The 19174-nt window shown below is 50.9% G+C and overlaps 1 protein-coding gene across 9 annotated transcripts in view, besides 1 other annotated feature; it reads right to left on the minus strand.

Moving 5' to 3' along the window:
- Positions 1 to 19174, minus strand: part of Prdm16 (PR domain containing 16) — a 321239-nt gene that overhangs the window by 146094 nt on the left and 155971 nt on the right. For 5 of the 9 annotated variants that reach the window (XM_006539174.4, XM_006539172.4, XM_006539171.4 and 2 more), the window contains exon 3: positions 14424 to 14474. In XM_006539174.4, coding sequence (XP_006539237.1) covers positions 14424 to 14474 — 51 coding nt within the window. The remainder of the gene's footprint in view (positions 1 to 14423; positions 14475 to 19174) is intronic. The other 4 variants (XM_006539175.4, XM_006539173.4, NM_001291026.1 and 1 more) reach the window with 1 other exon arrangement.
- Positions 9213 to 11903: an enhancer, noted in NCBI's record as "VISTA enhancer mm1087". NCBI's record gives its function as "enhancer in: neural tube[5/7] | hindbrain (rhombencephalon)[5/7] | midbrain (mesencephalon)[5/7] | forebrain[5/7] | limb[5/7]" and the evidence as "EXISTENCE:transgenic organism evidence [ECO:0001131][PMID:17130149]".

Consider the following 19174-nt stretch of genomic DNA (forward strand, 5'->3'; position numbering starts at 1 on the left):
GCGTGGTTTCTCGAGAACGTGGTTATTAACTATGCATTCACGGTGGCCGCAGCTAGGATGGTTCTTGCTGAGTAAGCGATTGGGCTGCATGCCGCCCTGGCTGGACTCAAAACAATGGGGACTTAATGAAAAGAGTGACCCCGTGGCCTCGCCCAGGATGGCGGGCATCCCTGAGAAGGGGGCTGGGCTTCTTGGGGTACCAGCTGCTGACCTTGGTCTTGACTAGAAGCTGGTCCTGGGGCTCCTGCAGGTGCTGCACACACACAAGGCCCTAGCTGCCCTCTGTGTTATTCACAGGATCTCACCATCGTCTCCCTGACACACTTTAGCTCCCATGCTCGACTCCCCTAGATGAGCAGGACAGTCCACAGTGAGAGTCTCTCCTGCTGGGCCAGCAGCACTGCCCATTTTCAGGGTGACTCCTCATCACCCCAAGCATCTGTGTGCCAGGGTGCTGGCACCAGCCTCCTCATAGTGACCCAGCTTTCTTCTTCACCAGGACTCACCCCCCCCCTTTCCCTACTGTGTCCTCCATAGTGAACCTGGCAGGAAGTCTCCCCACCCCCCCAGAGAACCATCCACCTCTCCCCTGCACCCCATTAGCCATTAGCTGTGCCCAATGCAACCCCAGCTCCTTCTCTGCCCACACCGTGCACACATGTTGCTAAGACCCCACTCCGTGCTCACCAGGCTTCTGTCCCCCACAAGGTCAATAAACCAGTCATCCAGGGACCTAAAGGACCCATCTTCCTCTGCCTCCAACTTCAGGTATCACTGTGCTGAATCTCCTGCTAGTCTCCCCTGCCTGACAGGTTGATGCTGTCTGTGTGGGTGGGAAAGAAGGGCTATCCTCGGACACTGTTACAAGCCACTTTATATTCTCTGGAGACAGCCTGGACTTCTCTCTGAGAAGATAGCCAATGTCTCCATCTCCCCCATCCCCGTTCACACCTCTTCCTGAGGCGACACAGCTAGAAAACACCTCCTTGCCATTCACACATGGGCCATCCTGGGCTCTCATTCTACAAAAATAGTTTCAGTCATCAACTATAATGCTTCACTGCGGGGCTTTTTTCCCCTTTCTTCCCACAGATGCACAAGTGATTCATACTCAATAGAAACCACACTTCTGATCTTGAGTTCAAGTCTCTTCTCAGAGATGGTCTGTGGTCCTTGGGGCCCCACCCTCTCACCTTACGCTGGAAGCAACTAGTCAGAATTCCTGGCTCGGTCCCCCCCCCAAAGATATGGGGAAGATTCTCACACTGCAGAGTATCACACCACTAAACAGCAGTGTGTTAGGGCAGGAAGACGACACTATATACATCCCATTGAGAGCATGGTCAGCAGATGATGGACTTACTTCATGTTAACCCCACCCTGAGACAAGGAGCCACTGCCTGATGCAACCCCAGCACGCCCGACACACATCTATATCATCATCATCACCATCACCACCATCATCCTCCTCACAACTACCATCCCCAACCTTAGTCTCACTACATGCTATAAACCTGTGCTATTTTACCCATGCTCCATCTGTAAGCTCGTCTTCCTGTCCCATTCTGGATTAAGAGCTGTCGGTTTAAAAAGGAGGCAAATTGGGGAATTACCCTTTCTATATAGCACCAGGTCAGGGAAATGGAGTCACAAAACAATCACTGTCAAAAGACAAGGAAGAATGGAGACGGGGGGGGGGGGGGAGGGGTGTACACCCCGGGAGGGACCGGTCAGGAACACGGGGTTCCTTGGCGTGTAGTCCCTGAACAGCCCAGGAGGTGGGCTGTTGCTGCCAGGCCAAAGCTTGCTGGGTCCTCTCTGGGCACAGTGGGTACTGGAGAGCCTGAGTCCACGGGATAAATGGCTTTATTTTCTTTTTGCATTGGGAACAGGATGCTTCTCTGTACCTGGCTAACCTTGAGAGAGTGAATGCACTCGTCCACACGGGCTTTCTCATGCGGACACAAAGAGGAACTATAGCCACCGCCCTGGAGAGCAGCAGTGAGCCCCCTGGAGCTCCTGAGATGAGGACCGAGAACAAGCAGGTTGGTCTCTGCCATCACCATCTCAAAGTGTGATAGCCAGTAGAAAGGCTCAGCCCTCCTGAAACCACGGCACAGAGTCTCAGCTGCCTTGCCTGCCACCTCCAGCAGCAGACCATCTTGTCTCCTTCAGGCCTGCCCTGTCCCTCCTCAGGTAATCTGAGCAGGCAGGGACATGGTCTCCCGTGGGAGCTGCACATGGACAGCCACGGGACAGAGGTGCTCCACGCCCCCAGCCCTTCTCCGCCCCAGGCGGCCGCCAATCCTGCTCCCTCCGAGGTCTAATTTGATGTTTCCTTCCACCTTGCCAGTTCCTTCTCTCTCCTGCCTCTGCACGGCTTGTCCAAAACAGAAGTACAAAAGGAGGAAAGCTATTCAAAACCCCTCCTCCTCGGTTTATTTTTGTAGCGCTCTGGGGTGCCCACGCTTCAGATTCTCTTCCGATAATTATCTGCCCTTTCAGGGCCTTAGGAACCCAAAGTCCCCAGTTTGAAGGGCTAGAAGGAAGCCCTGGCCTGGCCATGGCACGCTGGACCTTCTAAGTAAATGCCGCAAACACAGGAGCTCACCCCTTCCCTCCTCATCCCGAGTCTTGTGAAGTAGATTGTGTAGCCTTTGAGCCCCCCACCCCGCCACTAGTCTGTGATGAACGCCATGCCAGACTCTGTCTAGGTGATAATTTTCCGTCCCCGACAACGCAAACATTTCTGAGGCTAATCCTCCAAGACTCAGCCATTGCTCAGAAATAGCAGAGCTGAGGCTCCAACATAAAATAATAGTCTTGCTTTTTATGACTTCATTTATCAAAGCACACTGGAGCAACATCTTGCTAACCGGGTGAGAAGAAGCTGTTGTTTGCCGGGTGTAGCAGGCTGATGGACGTGGGTGTCAGGTGGATAACGAATCCTGTTAGCATACAAAGAGGCTGAGGCAGAGAGATGGTATCCGTCAGAGGAAAAGGGACTATTAAATAAGAAAATGGCACATCATGCTGAATCTGTTAAATTAAGAGCCACACTTCCTCATACCAAAACCGATTTGTTAGCCTTGCAGTTTCTCCTTGTGTATGGCAGAAGAAAAGGGGGAACCGCCTGTGACTAGGCCGGGCCTCCTGGCTCACCGGTGCTCAGAGGCACAGCTCAGCCCGTCTGCACGTGGGGCATTCCTGCCTGGAAAGCTCAGGGCAGGGCCAGCAAGATGGCTCAGCATGGAAAGGTGATTATTGCTAAGCCTGACAACCTAAGTTGGATCCCCAGGATCCACACAGTGGAAGGAGTGAGAATGGACTCCTGAAGTCCTCTTTCCTCCCCCAACACTTGTAGCTATGGAACACACATGGTTGTGGGTACACACACCACACATGCGCGCACACACACACACACACACACACACACACACACACACACACACTAAAATGTAATTTTAAAAATTAAGAGATTACAGTAGACACAGACCATTATAGAAAGCCACGCTGGCCAAAACGCAGCAAGGGCTGACTGTGGGGTTGGCCCAGCCAACACATCGACAGCACAGCTCTACACCATAGTAGCTAAGGCTCAGGAAACATCACAGCAGAGGGCAGGAGGATTGCAAGAGCCAAAGGATCAGGACTGTGGACTAGGAGATAGTTTTCTATATATGACAGGGAAGCTGAACCCAGGACACTTTAAAAATATGGTTGCCTAAACAAGACAGGAAAAAAAAAAGCAACATTAAATTGCCAAGGCATGGGGCTCACCTCTAGGAGAATTACAGACAATTAATGGCTGCTGGAGAGGGAGAACCCACTTTCTCCAGGGATGAACCCCATGATAGGTTAGCAAATCCCAAGAGGTCAGCCCTAAAGACACACTGGCAACACTAAATGACCTTATCAGGTTGTATTTACCAACAGATGCACATTAATATGCAACAATTACCACTAGACAAGAAGAAGCCATGTATTTGCAACACAGGAGGGTCATGAGAAGAGTTGGATGAAGGACATAGAGAGAATTATGAAAGTCTCAAAAAACAAATAAATTGCAAAAATTTTAAAACGGGGGGGAGTCAAAAAATTAAAAATAAAAAATAGCACAGAGAAAACAGCACAGGGGGGTCTTGGAATGTTTCCCTGTGTGCCATGGGGTATGACAGAGAACAGAAGAGAGCAGGGTCCTCTGTACGTGTGACTGGGTTCTCAAGACCCTGACTCCAGGAGTCAGAGACTTGGCAAATCAGCACCCCGGACAGCTCCCCGCTCCCCACAGTAGGTGCTTAGCAGATGCTTGCTTGTTCAGTGGTTGAAGGGAGCAAAGTTGGATTCTGGTAGGCTGGGGGATTCCAACATTCAAGAAGTCCCTGCTAGAGCCTGTCGGGAGGAGCAGTCACACCACAGTGGCAGCCTTGAAAACTCAGCAACTTTACAAAGTACTAGAAAGTTTTATTTCTCAGAAGCCCAGCGTGGCTCCTCAGAATGTCGCTCTGGAACTTTCTGGCTACAGGATGGGAGGCAAAGAGCTCTGTGGGACATGGCTATGGAGACTGACTGTCCTATTCCCGTATACGCATAGGAATGTCCTATTCTGCCCAAGGTGTCTCCATCCAGCCCCAGCTGGCAGAATGCCACCCAATATCTATGCCAGTGGGACTGATGGCCCCATTTGAAGGCAAGACACAAAAATTTTGAACTCAAAAGCCAAGCCTGACGACCATCACCACCAGGGATAAGTATGCTATGCCCGTCATGGGCCGCACTGCCATGGCTGGCAGTGTGTGACTCACTTTATGTGTTCTAATGTATCAGTGACTGCAGTCCACCTCATGCAGTTACCACTTAAAACAATTCTCATGATGTCATCAGGAAGCGGCCCAACATTGTGCGTATTTCCTTCTAGCCTCCTTGTGTGTGCACCTCTGTGTGTGCTTCACACATGGGAATAATGCGCCACCTTCTCGTGATCAGCATATGTGCATATATACATGTGGGGGCTGGCGGTTAACAGCAGGAGTCTTTCTAACCATTTCAGCATCCCTCACAGAACCTGGAGTTAACCGATTGGCTAGCCAGTGGGCTCTGGGGATCCTCCTGTCTCTACCTACCCAGTTCTGGGATTATGGCACATGTTGCTAAACCTGACCTTTTTAAATGGCTCTGAGCTTAGGTCTTCATGCTTGCACATTAAGGACCTTACTGATTGAGCCACTTCCCCAGCTCTTAAAACTTTTAAAAAGAAAATAAAGACTCCCCCCTCCCCCTTTTTTAAAACAAGTTTTGGTTTATGGAAACATGAGACCACTTACAGAGCTGCACATGGCTCTGCTCCAGCTTGGACCAGAGCTTTCCTGACAGTTAACACACCATCCTTGTTAGGGCTTCAGTCATACCTGTCACAGTTAATAATAAGCCAATGCTTATACACTGTAACTGACCAATGTTGATACATTGATACATTGTAACTGACCAGAATTCAGTCTTACATTCTGGCTAATTCTGAGTAAAACCTTCTGTGGGTTTGAACATTTGGACACTACCTGGTATCTCTTGTCACAGTCCTAAAGTATCGTCTCCAGCTCTGACCAACCTATGTACCCTGCCCCGTCCCCTCTGATCATTCTGCCCCTTTTTTCATTAAGCCTATTATGACAGATATAGATCCTGCTGACGCTCATCTGCGGATGGCTTCACCCACAGGCCCACATGCATTTAAGATTTCTACTTGTTCTTCTTGGTTTTGTGGGCTGGGCTGGAAACCCAATCTTTGATGTCAAGTTGTCTAGATAATACTTTGGGGGCACTGGACACTGGGTTGATTTGATTTGCATACTCTGCTATGTAACCATTAGTCAGTGGCAACCAGCCAGAAGCTAGCTACCCTGGATTTCTTCTTCCCCAGCCCCAGGCATGTTCTCTCTAAGCAAAAGGCCCTGAGACACCTGTGAAGATTCACTTCACATATCCTGAAGAGTCACAGCTCCGAGGAAGCCCAGAGTCTCAACCTGAGGATAAGACAGTCACATCCACAGGGTGGCTTGAGTCCAGCAGGGAGAGGTACAGCCACGGCAGTGGGAAGGGTGGCTGTGTGCTCCTCATTTTTTCTGTCTCTGCACTTAAAATTTACTTGATTTTGGCTTCATTCTAAACACACCCAGATGGATGGCACTGCCCTCACCTGTGACCTGCAAGCTAGACAGATGTCAGCCTAGACACAAGCTCCTTCAGGAAGCCCACTGCCCCATCCATTTTGTGGCATAAATCTGAGAGGCATAACTCACTTCCCACATGTCCTGCTGGCCAATGCTAATGTGGATAGAGTGGTCATATGCCCTCTCTGTGCCTCAACACAGAGGTGAGCCTGTTTACCTCTTCTTCTCCGCCCCCAAAGCCTCAGGGTCATACACCCCAGACAGGTGACAATAGATAGTCACATCATACTGGACCCAGCCATCAGAGGAGAGTCATGCTCTGCTAGGCCACGAACATCATGGCTTGTCTGCTTTAGTGAGCAAGGGAGACTAGTTCAAGTCACTGGTTCCTAGAATGCGTTGTCTTCTAGCCTGATCATAACAAGAACTTACCGATACACCTACTTTCAATGATTCAAGTTCACTCAGGCTTGCCAGGTCCTGAACTCAGCTGGGCCTACAGTGCACAGCTACTCTGACTCTGAGAATAGAAGGGCCCAGATCAGCCTCCCACAGTGCCTGCAGAGCATGGTGGAGCCATATGGGACCACTGAGCACACACTTGAGTCCTTGCTACAACCTGGCTCCTGGCTAACATCTGACAGTGTCCCACTGGGTCCTGTCTCACCGTCTCCCTCCTCTCCTGTTCGGCAAATGTTTGCAGGGTGACAGCAAACATGTCACGAGGCTAGCACTCTGTAAATGGCCACAAGTGTAGATGAGCCACAGATGGAGCTTGTGTGGCACCTACCACACAGTGCTTTGGGGTCAGGGAGGCAGGTGGAACCCATATCCTGTTTGTCTGTCTGCCTGTTTGTCTGTCTGTCTTCACACTGTTTTCCTGCCCCTACTGTGGCCCAGGAAAAGCACAGATGTGCTCTACAAGGTAGAGCTTGGACCTTGGGACAGCTGTGGCAGCTGCGCAGGGGATCCTCAAAACAAGGATGGATGCAGAAGCCAGTGCTACCCTGTAAAACACCAGTTCTCAACCTGGGGGTCATGACCCCTTCAGGTTGTATCAGATATCCTGCATGCCAGATATTTACATTAAAATCTTTAACAGCAGCAAAATTACAGTTAAAAAGTAACCACAAAATAACTTTATGGTTGGGGGTCACCATAGCATGAGGAACTAACTGTATTACAGGGCCGCAGCCTTGGGAAGGTTGAGATCGGCTGCCCTAGAGGAAATCAGCAAGCAGAGGCACTTTCGGGATATCAGTGGGCTCATGCCTTCTCCCAGGACTGGGCAGCCCTTACCCACGGCTACCCTCCCTGAACCCAGGGCAGGTGTCCTCTCTAACAGAAGGTTCTGGAAGTGAAGGGATGAGACGGCTTTCCACAATGGCCTGCCTTCTCCAGAGACCTCCCACCAACCAGACAGCTGTTGTCCAGGGAAGCTTCCTACCTCTGAAATTCCGGGGCCCACCCAAATCCTACCTGGAAGCAAAGCACTAAGAGGCTCTGCTCTCAACACACAGACACAGGAGGACGAGGCTTCTGATGCTCTCCACGAGGGGGCTGGAGAGATGGCTCAGTGGTTAAGAGCACTGACTGCTCTTCCAGAGGTTCTGAGTTCAAATCCCAGCAACCACATGGTGGCTCACAACCATCCATAGTGGAGATCTGACACCCTCTTCTGGTGTGTCTGAAGATAGCTACAGTGTACTCACATACATAATTAAAATAAATAAATAAAACTGATGCTCTCCACGGGCCCCAGAAGCTGTCCATGAGGCCTAGGAGGCTTAGTCGGCACCACAAGGAGGAAACAGACTCAACATTTGTATCCTGTTGTGAGACGTTCCTCCAGGGATGCAGCCCTGTCAGATATCAGGACACTGACAAGATGATCGGCTACAGGTAAAAAAGTGGTCAAGGTATCTGTGGTGCTCTAGCTGAGAGACATCAACCATCGCTGCCCGGGGAACACGATACCCCTGTCTGTCCAGTACGCAGAATGTCTTCACATCATGCATGCTGATGACAGGAACAACAACAGACAGGTGTCTGAAGGGATGAAGGCCATGGCTGACCCTCCCCATCGAGGCCTAAGACTTGGCTGCGTCTGGTACTATGTGTTTAGGGCAGAAGAGCCTAATGAGAATCTCCAGCCAATATATATTTCTCTCCTAATAGTGCAGCACAATTTAATTAACTCAGCATTGCACACACCTGAAGATTATGGACCGACTTTATTGACGCTTCCATCTGGCTCCTATAAAGCCAGTAGCACACCCAATAAATCCTGCTTAGATCCGGGTGCGGGAGAAGCCATGCCACTTGGCTGTCTTTCCCAGTACTCTCTCGCAAGGGCTGCCTGGGTGACAGTGACAGGGTCTGAGAACCCTCACAAGGGTCACCTGTATGCACACAGATGCAGGTTTGCTGTGAGGCTGGACAGCCGGTCACCGTGAACTCGGTTCTGCAGATGGATCTCAAAGTTCGAAGCCAAGGGCTTTGAAGCAAGAGTGGGGTTCCTGGGTGGGGATGAGCTAAAGGATATTGTCTCCTTCTCTAGGCCTCCAGAGGAAGGGGCCAGTCTCTCTGCTGACAGTTTCTGAGCCCGGAGAAGAGTCCCCAGGGGGCACTTGGTCTCCCTTCCCTGATAGAAACCCAGGGAGGGTAGGCTCGGGCAGCTTTCCCACTACTTGGCACCTCTCCTGACCTCCTCTGGGACCTTTACCTAGAGACTTCCCCACAGACCCTTCATGGGTGCCATAAAGAGGTTTCTGAGAAGGCAAAACCTGACATTTCTCACAGAAAGGTAGAAATAAACACAGTCCCCCCCCCCCGGCCTGCCCCAAGCCCTGTGTACCTCCAGTTGGTTGAGTACTGTCTCAGCCTTCATCCAACATGCAGGGCCCTGGAGACAACACCCACAGGAGCAGGTAATAAATTACCGCCAGGAAATTAATTAGCTGCACTTCTGCCCACCTAATCTGATGGTTCGAGCTGATTTAAGGGAGCCTCTGGTGGGGGTGGGGGGCAATCAACATCACCTCAGCTGAGGAGGTACGTTTATGCAGTCATCACCAAGCTCAGGGCTGCTCGTAACTCACCAGGGCCACACTAACGGGTCATTAGTCACCCTTATCGTCTTGCAAAGGGGCCACAGTTCGAGGCCCTGCCCTAAGAAGCTAGTTCAAGTGCCGCAAAGGGATAAGGTCAGAGTCCAACTGGGGCCCCCAAGCTGCCCCGATGGGGGTGGCTAGAGCTTCCGCCGCAGCCCTTCCCCCAGACCGCTTTCTGCCTATCTCCGGACTGAATCCTAGAAGGGGCCTCTCAAGCCAGACGTAGGCTGGTTTCAAAGAGCCACTGAGGGTCCCAAGGCCAGTGGCCTGGGCCTCTCGGGAGAGGGACCCTCGGAGGCAGTGCTTCCCGACTTTCTGCTGTCTTGGCGCAGTGTAACACCTCCTCACTTTGCAGCCTTTGATTCAGCAAAATCAAGGATGCAAACTTCTTAGGAGTACTTAGTTTCCATGGCAACTGAAGCTGACCTCAACATTATTGTTCTCAAGAGGGGACTGACTTTGCTATATGCTCATTCACTGAATTAATGGACTCCCGGTTCTTTTATCAGCAACCCCAGAACAATGGAAAGAGAGACATGTCCTCAAAGGGCTTTCAACCACTGTCCAGCCTTTTGTCCCTGGCTTACTGCAACGAGGCAAGTCTATTCAGCTCGAGATTATCAAAATCAACTCGGGGCTGTCTCCGGGGCAGCCAAACACACTTTGATTTCATAAAGACATAACTGATCCCACATGCAAATTAATAATTTCGATCGCAGCGTTTGCTGTGTTAGTTGTGTTTTTGTTTTGTTTTGGGTTTTTTTGGTTTTTTGTTGTTTTTTTTTTGTTTTTTTTTTGTTTTTTTTTTTGTTTTTTGGAGAGGTTGTTTTGTTTTGAGGGGCTTTTTTAAATAAAGAGAGTGTGTAGAAAAACAAACAAACAAACTGCAGTATAGTTATGCGCCTTGATGGGCTGCCAGCTGGCTGGTAAGGGCAGGAGAAGGAGAGGTTTCTAAGCTCACCTCAGTGAAAGCCTTTAGTGTAACCCAGGATGGCCAAGCTATGGGTGGTGGTGCAGAGCCTTCCTTCCGGTTCCAATAATACCAGCTAGATCCTGACCTGCAGGTCAGAGTCTTGTTGCAGAGCCCCAGTGTGTGTGTCTGCCCACCACCTCACCCTCCAGCTACATAGCAACAATATCAACCAATCCCTGCCTCCCTGTGAAGAAACAGTCTGCAGAGGCAAACTGCTCGCTCTGTTGTGGCCCTGTTTATATCTCCGGATGTGTGACATCCAAATAATCGCTGCCCAAAGCCACTTGGTAGCTGCCCGGCTGCCCAGGCTGCCTCTTCCTCAGCAGGCTGAGTTCACACCCCTGGCTCCAGTCATCCTTCGTGAGCCATGAGGCCTCTGGGCTTCCGGTCACCAGAGGTGTCTCATCCACAACCAGACTATGGGAAAAAGGTCCCCGAGCCCAGTGGGAGAGGCTAGGGGTCTAACACCCAAATAGCCATTTCACAGATTTTCGTAAACATCAATCAATCATCCTGTTTGAACCACTCGAGGGCTATCAGGCGGCTTTTATGACCTGTAGCATTTTGTACGAAATAATAACTGGAAGAGATTTATGGACCCGGTGCTGACCCTCTCGATTTATTTTTTACTCTTTCCATGCCTCCCACCATGGACTAGGAATGCTGGCTGGGCCTTTTCCAGGCCCTGAGTCCCAGTCTGAAGGGTACAAATCCCTGATTTCTTTATTTGGGGGGCGGGGGGAGCGGAGAGGGAGCAGAGAGAGGGAGGAAAGGTGGAAATAAAAACGCAGGAGAAAAGGGTCACTTCCTTTCATTTGTGTTTTCTCCCCAGTCGCCCTGTATTAACACCTCCTTCCTTTGCAAGACGCTGAAAGAAAACAAGATAAAGTGGACAAAGGGAAAGGCCGTGGGGCTCTGTGTTTCCCTTTTCATATCATTGAGGAGATTGAATCAAAATTCCTTCGGCTGATACCATCTCCCCGGGTGGACTACACTCTTGTTAACGGATAAATTCAAACCCTCCAGAAAGTCAAAGAATAAATTTAAGCCTTTGCCAAATGTCTATCCTATTGGATTTTGATAAGGCGGCCATTGAGCCTTAATAATGTCTTCCATCCATTTTCTGCGAGCCCTTAACACGGCTCTTTATTCGTCCCCAAAGCCTCTTCTCCCGGCCTTTTTATTACGGGCTCCGTCGTGCTCTCCAGGGAGCCGGGCGGCCGAGTGATGGATGGACAGCTCGCTAGATTATCTCCCGCAGATGTTTGCTCTCCAGGAGCCCCCGGGCTTCCCTCTAAGTAAACAGACTAAATAGAGTCGCTGGCAGAGGGGCAGCCCCAAAGGTCTTGGGTTCCAGTGTGGGAAGAGGCGTGGCTGGATCCAACCATAGTCAAAGTGACTTCTGGAGAAGCTCAGGTGACATGCCCCGAGGGCACGGAGGACAGGAGCAGAGATGGCACCGGGCTTTGGGCACTGGAAGTTTGGAACATGGGCACAGAGGTTGAGGGGCCTGAGGCCACGATGTTGGGGACAATGGGGCCCACAGGAATGCTGAGAGTAAGAGACAGAAGGATTAATGGGGGTGAACGGGAGACCAGGTCCAGGGAGGGACAAAGGGGAGCAGGATGGAGAAAGGAGACAGACTAGGCCAGCCGGAGCTTCGCTCAGTGCAGGCTTGTCGTCTTGGATGTGAACCCTGACACAGCTGATCCGTGTGTAGCCTGTGATCCATGTGTAGCCTGTGTGGCCATGAGCTCTTTCTCCTGTAAATTCTGAATAAATTAAGAAGAGTACAGCGCCTCTGTGGTACCCTCTCCTCTAATGCTCAAATCTACCATGTTTTGCACAAGCTGACAGATGGCAGGAAATAGATGGAACCCAGAGAAGGCCACTGACCAGCCCAAGGCCACACAGCCTCCACATGCCTCTTTGCCCCCACAATCCTCTACCATATCTTTAATACCAGTGTGCACGTCTTCCTTCAGGTGACCTAAACTACAAAATTAGACAGCAGGAACTTGATGGCTTCGTCGTTGGTGTGTTGTGACCTCAGCAAGGAAAAGGCACGAGTATACACCAACCACAGCTTTTAGGGACAAACTGCTGGTGAAGCAGACATTTCCAGCTAGATGAAAGTTCAGAGGCACCTGTGACCCCTCTGCTACTAACTTAGAACTCCCATCTCCAGTTCAGTCCCCTCGTCTGCCACCACTCAGCTCCAGACCTCAGAGTAGGTTTTAATTCCCCTCCTGTGACCCTGGGGAAGCAGACAACACCCAAATGCTGTGGATGCCTGACACGGTCCTGTTCAGCAGCTCCTCGGCCCCTAACCCCCTCAGAGAAACAGCCTCTAACCTCCTCTAGTAGGACAGAAGGGGGACGAGGGCTGGGCTGGGCTGAGTTGTGAGAAGCCTGCTGGGATGCAGCCAGTCAGCCCGGTTCTCTCCATGCTCTGGTGCTGACCCACAGATGCTCTGAGACAGCCTCTCACTCAGCCTGGCCTGCGGCTTCAAAGGCATCACAGGACCTGCAATTGAGGTAGCTCTGTGGCCCAAGCTTCCAGTGGGTCGGTCTCTGGCTGTAGAGTACTTAAAATTTGAGTGGCTCTCAGAATAACCTGAGACCAGGTTAGACAGGGCCCCATGGGAACCACTTTGTATAGAGGGGGAGAGAAAAAGAGCTCAAATCACACACAGCACAGCTACCTCCCACTCCAGAGCAAGAGGAGAGTGGCCAGGCTCATCCCATCCTGTGTTTTCTCTCAAGAGCAGAGCATCCAGCACCTTTCTTTCCCGGCCCTTTACATTTGAACTAGACCTCTGACCTCCTGCCTTAACCTTTCTACTCAGGCTGGCTGGGTCCTCAAGACTCCACCTTTCCCCAAGGTGGTCTCGGTGAACGCCACACTCCTCAGCTCTGTGGCATGGAGTGGACTGTGCTTCACGACTCCACAATTCTTGAGTTAAGGAATTCTGTTTCAGCCCCTACCGTGCTCCTTTCAGAAAACACAAATTTATCCAAAGAGGCAAAGAGGGAAGTGAGGATCTGATTTGTGGTACAGGTAAAAGGTAGAGGGGAGAGATGGAGGAAGGAAAGGGAGAAAGGGCCACTGTCAGAACTTTCCCCCCAAAATGCTGCCCAGGTTTGCCTGGGAGGACAGGTCCCAACCCTGACAGAGAGTTCTGCCCACATCCCTAGCCTACTACACATTGAGCTTGTCTGCTCACTTGAGTGGCAGGGACCCTCAAGTGCAAGACTCCAGGTGAATAACACGGTGGACAGCATGTTGCTGATGCAGGAGCATACTCAGCAGCCCGAGCTAAGACTCCCACCACTTCCAGGTAGGGATGTGTGTAAACGGAGCTCTGTGTCCGCTTTTGTTCCTGGGCGTCTTCATGGGAAGATCCTGAACACAGCATAAGATGCTTGTCTGAGCACATGCACATGAGTGTCTTCCTGTGCACATGTGCATTGCATGCAGCACCTGGTGAGTGAGCTCAGGGAGGCTCCTTGCTTCTATACAGACTACAGTGTAAACTCTCGGGTATGCTTGCACCTCTGCGCGTGTCCCTGGGACATCTGGGTCCTTCCCTCTGCAGAGCTCTCTCTCTCTCTCTCTGTCTGTCTCTGGGTCTCTCAGAGCCATATCTGTCAACCAGCTATGATCCATCACCATACAGAAAGGCGTAGACAATACCCAGTTGATGCCTTTTCTTTTGCCTAATGGTTTGCTTACTTAAAGTGACACTGGAGCCCTCTTTGGGAGTTAAGAGCACCGCACAAGGATCTGTTGAATCCGCGCCCCCAACCCTGGTATTCTTTTCATGTGAGTATCCACTGAAGATAGTTAAATAAACACAACCTGCCTTTATTTGGTTTCCATGTGTCTGCATAGCCTGTAGCCGTTCTCACAGGCATAGGGTTCTCCTCTGTTCTCAAGAGCTGGGTGTGCTCGGTGAGGTGATACTCCCTTGGTCACACCGTGAAAATGAGGGTCTCCCCTAACAGCATCCATAGAGTGTGTGTGCGTGTGCATGCGATAACACTCTGCTCTTGCTTGGACTGTGTCTGTCCCCTGTAGTTCAGAAACAACGGAGACCACACAGTCGTCCCACCAGGAAGTGCATGAAAGGGTGCTGGGGTGACGGCAGTGAGGTTGTGTTTGCCTACCTTTTTGATGCAGCTCTCCTGGGATGACACCTCTGTATCCGTCAGCATCTGCTGCAAAGCAATTGGAAAGGGCAGTTAGTGACTTGACAGGCATTGCCTTCAAGCTTCAGTGGGCTCTGAACCATGGGCAGATCAATGTCCCTGCCAGGACAAAGGCAAGATCTCATGGAAAACTTTTTAGTTTGTGATAACATATCCTGAAGCAACATGAGGGAGGAAAGGGCTAACCTACAATTATAGGTAGACCAGGTTAGCCCTTTCCTCCCTCACGTGGCAGACTCATATAGCTAGTCACATCACATCCACCATGAAAAGCAAAGTGAATTTGCGTGTCCTTGATCATCTGTTTAATGTCCTTATCCTAAACGGAAGTCCTCCATTTGCCTGGGTCTGTGGTGTTGCTCTGTTGAGAACCCATGGTCTATGTGTGAGACCCCCACCTCACAGACTGAGGTCTGGCATCGCAGCATCTCAGGGCAGGCATCAAGCTGTGCAACCTGTGATTGCATCAAGCAGGGAGCTCAGACCTTGAAAGGGTCAGCAGACCGAGCTCTGCCAGAAACCCAAGCAGAGCCATGTGTAGAAATGGCTCTGCTCCGGGCTGCCCAGCCCTAAAGGGTAAGTTAGGCTTCAGGCATGGCCCTGACCTCCTGGGATTTCAGTTTGGCTTAGGAGGCAGAGCTCGGGGGTGGGGGTGGAAAATGAGTTCAGCTCTGCTTTAGGAGACAGCAGATACAGAGGGGACAACACAGGACTCCATCTGAGTCTGAGACAGCAGAATGTCACCGCTCTGTAATGACATGACCTGCGCTGGGGAGGAAGAAGGTTTGTTGTGGTATATGTGAGCACCTCTTCACTTTGGTGCCAAGCATCATGAAGGTGCCTGGTGGACCTCTGAACACCCTCCCTATCCAGCTGTGAGTAGCGTAGAGCCTCACAGACACATCTGGCAGAAGAGGAGGGAGACCCCCAGCCTTGGATCCAGAGCCTCCCTTAGAGCTTTCCTCCACTAGTGTCTGCACATCTGTGGCATATCCTCTCAGAAAGCTGCCAGCCCTGCTCCAGAGGGCTGGCATGTCAGTGACCAGATGTGAAGTGCCGAAGCTAAGCAGACCGACAAACAACAAAGGAGTGGTAGAGAACGGACTTTCTTTTCCCCTTCTGGACTGGAAGCACATAGACTCATGTTCGTAAATTATAATGTCACTTCCATGAAAATAGGAGCCAAGATGGAAAACCATACTTGAAAAATACAATGAGGAGTGGTGTCAGGCCTGAGGGCTTTCCTTCCCTCCCTTCACACTTCCCTGAGGTGCCCATGTGTGCCTGTGCAGGCCGGACAGGGAACCAAAGTGTAGCCAAACAGGCTCTGCCGGGCCTCAGCTGTAATAACAAGAAGTCATATTCTAAATGTTGGGAAATTCTAACCCATTGGGAATTTTATGATGTTTCTTTTAATAAATCCTGAAAGTGTGGTTTGGAAAGTGACTCTAAGCAAGACTGAAGCAAGGCAAGGTGAACGCCATGCAAAACTCAGGCCTCCAGAGGAGGCTGTCAGGGACCAGTGATGGGCTCTGCTCAGCCAGGCTGGATTCAGCCACAGAAGCCGGTCGGAGCTGAGCTGTGGACCATTGTGCCTGTGCACCGCCTACGGTTTCTCGCCTCTCTCAAAGCCAGGGATGTTGGAGGGGACCCTATAAATCTAGACAGGAGGATACATTAAGACTGACCACTGAACCCTAGAAAGGCCCTTTTCCACTCATGCACTAGAGGCAAAGTTTACCCTAGGAGGCCTCTTCCTGCTACGTAGACACAATCTATCCAAATCTGTACCCTGGGTGCTGTTCCCAGCAGTGATGGAGACCTCTTTGTTAAATATATGCACAGTGGTAGTTCTGTGCTGCAGCCCACCCAGGGCAGGGTGAGTGCCATTCCTATTGGCCATCAGCTCTTTTGGCTTTCAATGGTCTGGCTTCAGCCAGAAGGAGAAAACTAGTAAAGGTTGCCTTACACTGAGAAGGAGAGACACAGGCAAGTAGCGAGGAGCCATAGGGAAGATGCCACTTGTGGAAACTGTGTCCTATCTATACGTTCAATAAGGAGCAGGCACTGTCCCAAACCTAATGCATAGCTCCAAACCCCATTAGCTTACTGAATGGAGATCCCTATACTGACACAGAGCATGAGGAATCCTGAGATGCCTGTCCTCTTTGCTGGATGCTCTACTGGTCAACTCCTCTGTTAGGATTCTTTCTTAGGGTCCCAAGCTTCAGGGGAACAGATGCGCATGCGCGTGCGCACACACACACACACACACACACACACACACACACACACACACACTCACGCTTGCTTTCAAATTCCCTGAGAGTGTGCAGTGTTTGCTGAACCTGTCAGCAGACAGGTCACAGGAGACCATGTGATGTTTTAGGACCAGTCTAAGGAGCTTGCTTGGTGGCATTCCACAGTCACCTTGTACCAACACACCGATGTCAACGCAGTGCTTGACACTGAAGAGGACTGGGATACAGGGTGGGGTATGAGGTGCCACTGGCTGTTCTGCTACTTCAAGAAAGAGGGGCTGTCTGGATTTACTGGAAGGGATGGGCCACCCCATCTCCAAGGAATCTCTAAAAGTAAGGGGGTGTTCCTGTCCCAGCTCAGCCTCCTGACAGGAAAACTGCAGCCTGTGTTACTGATAAATGTGGAGCCAAGGCCAGAACTGTGGCTTTGCATAGCTCTGCCTGCTTAGCTCTCTGTGTGCTCAGTCAAGCTTCAGATCCTTGCAAGGGCACCAGCAGCCAACAAGGCTCCCTGGGACAGGCTTATCACCTGCTCGTGATCGCATTCACCATTCCGGAGTATATGGCTGTCTCTGAGGGAACTTTTTTTTTTAAGAGAGATTCCTTCCTTCTAAGAGGAAAAAGCTTGTGTCTGGAGATCTAAGCCTGCTTCGCACTGTGCAAGAGTGGCTGATATGCTCAGCAGCTCTAGCAAGATGGCTTGTGTGTGGCCGCACAGCCTTCTCCCAACCATCCTTGAACTTAGTGGAATAGAAACTGTTTTCCAATGGACCTACAGATGAGTGCGATCACACCAGAGGCTAAGAAGTAGCCAAATGAGATAAGATAACCCATCTGCTATGTCGTTGTGGGCTCCTTCACTCCCAGAGGAGTCGGCACAGCCTTGGCAATGGCTCCTACCTAGCCTAGAGTTTGCAACCAGACGGAGACACACACAGGGACACCTACAACCTAATCCCAAACTCTTCAAGAGTCACCAAGTAAGAGGGAACAAACAGCCTTGTGCTTCCTAGGTCACAGGGCCTGGCTGGCCTTGGGACGGGGCTGGGGCTCTGTTCCTTGGCCTCTTCACACATACTTTTGAGTAGATGTTTACTGTGCTATGGGGCACACAAGCTTGGACTGAGACACACTGTGATCTGCTTAGGATCAGGAAGTACCCCATGGCAGGCTTCTTTAGTCACTGGGGCACGGAGCATCACACCCTCAGAGGAAGCTGGCACCTCATGAGTTTCCAGAGCCCTCCTGCAAGGGAAGGTTTGAGCTGGGATCTGGTTTAATACCAGCCTTGCCAGGTAGAAATATCTTTAATGAGGCCTCCTCACCCGCGGCTGACCTTGGGTGGAGAAACCGCCGGACACACTCCGGAGCCTCTCAGCCTTGGCTTCCTCCCTGACTGGTCTGCCGTTTACTGAAAACCCTCTTTATGTTGCTAGCTCAGCCTCGGCGTACGCACTGCTGGCTTGCTGATCGCTGGCAGTGGCTGCCCGAGGCTCTCAATGTCTCCCCCGCACCCCAGCAGAAGTATTAGGTGTGTTTTGATTGAACATTTTAGCCAAAAAAACGAGGTTTGACCTGCGGCATTTAGCTTCTCTCTCTCGGGTACCAGTGCCAGGATTTAGCTAAGTGGGGTTGCTCAAAACATCTTTTTTGACTCTTAAAATAAATACCCTCTGTTCTCCAAGAGGTTGGTGAAGAGTACACACATACATACAGGCATCTCATAGGCTCACAGCTCTGAAACTCTGGCATGTCCCCCAAGGGGGCCGACTTTCTGTTTGGTGTCACAAATGGATCCCAGAAGGCGTCTCTCCCTTCAAAGAATCTGGGAGCAGACTTATGAGAGGAGGCCAGCAGGGGTCCCAACACAAGGCTACTCCAAAGCCAGACAGCTAGACTGGGAGCATGGTCCCGGCTTGCTCTGAGCTGTCGCCTGGTCTTTGCACATAGCCCATGTCTCTGTAGTCCATATTTCTTCCGTATCTATTTTGAAGTCCTTTCTCTGGATCCAGGGATTTGTCTAAGCCTAGAACTACCAGGAAGCTGACTGTAGGATCTCTTCTGGGTGGGGAGAGGGGAACGGTGTTTGTGATAGTATTAAGGGGGCGATGACGGAGACTCCCAGGCATCCTATTCTGGCTCTGAGCCTTGCTTGCTGACTGGAGGAGGCTGTGGGCTCCAGAGCTCAGGGTTGTTAGGGGGACAATATAGGCAGAGATACAGAATGGTGGCTGCTGACCTCCTCTGTCAGCAGCAGCGTTGACCACTTTGGGGTCCACCCTTACAGCAGGGTTTTCTGCTCATAAGCTAAAGAATGGGACCACATGGGGCTACCTTGATTTAAACCCAGGTAGCTGTTAGAGAGGAATCACCTCGTGCTGTCAGTAGCTGCCTCTTTCTGGATGACAGGACATATACATACATGTATTTTGAGACTAATGGATACTG

This window comes from Mus musculus, chromosome 4, assembly GCF_000001635.26.
Source record: "Mus musculus strain C57BL/6J chromosome 4, GRCm38.p6 C57BL/6J".
Taxonomy (NCBI): domain Eukaryota; kingdom Metazoa; phylum Chordata; class Mammalia; order Rodentia; family Muridae; genus Mus; species Mus musculus.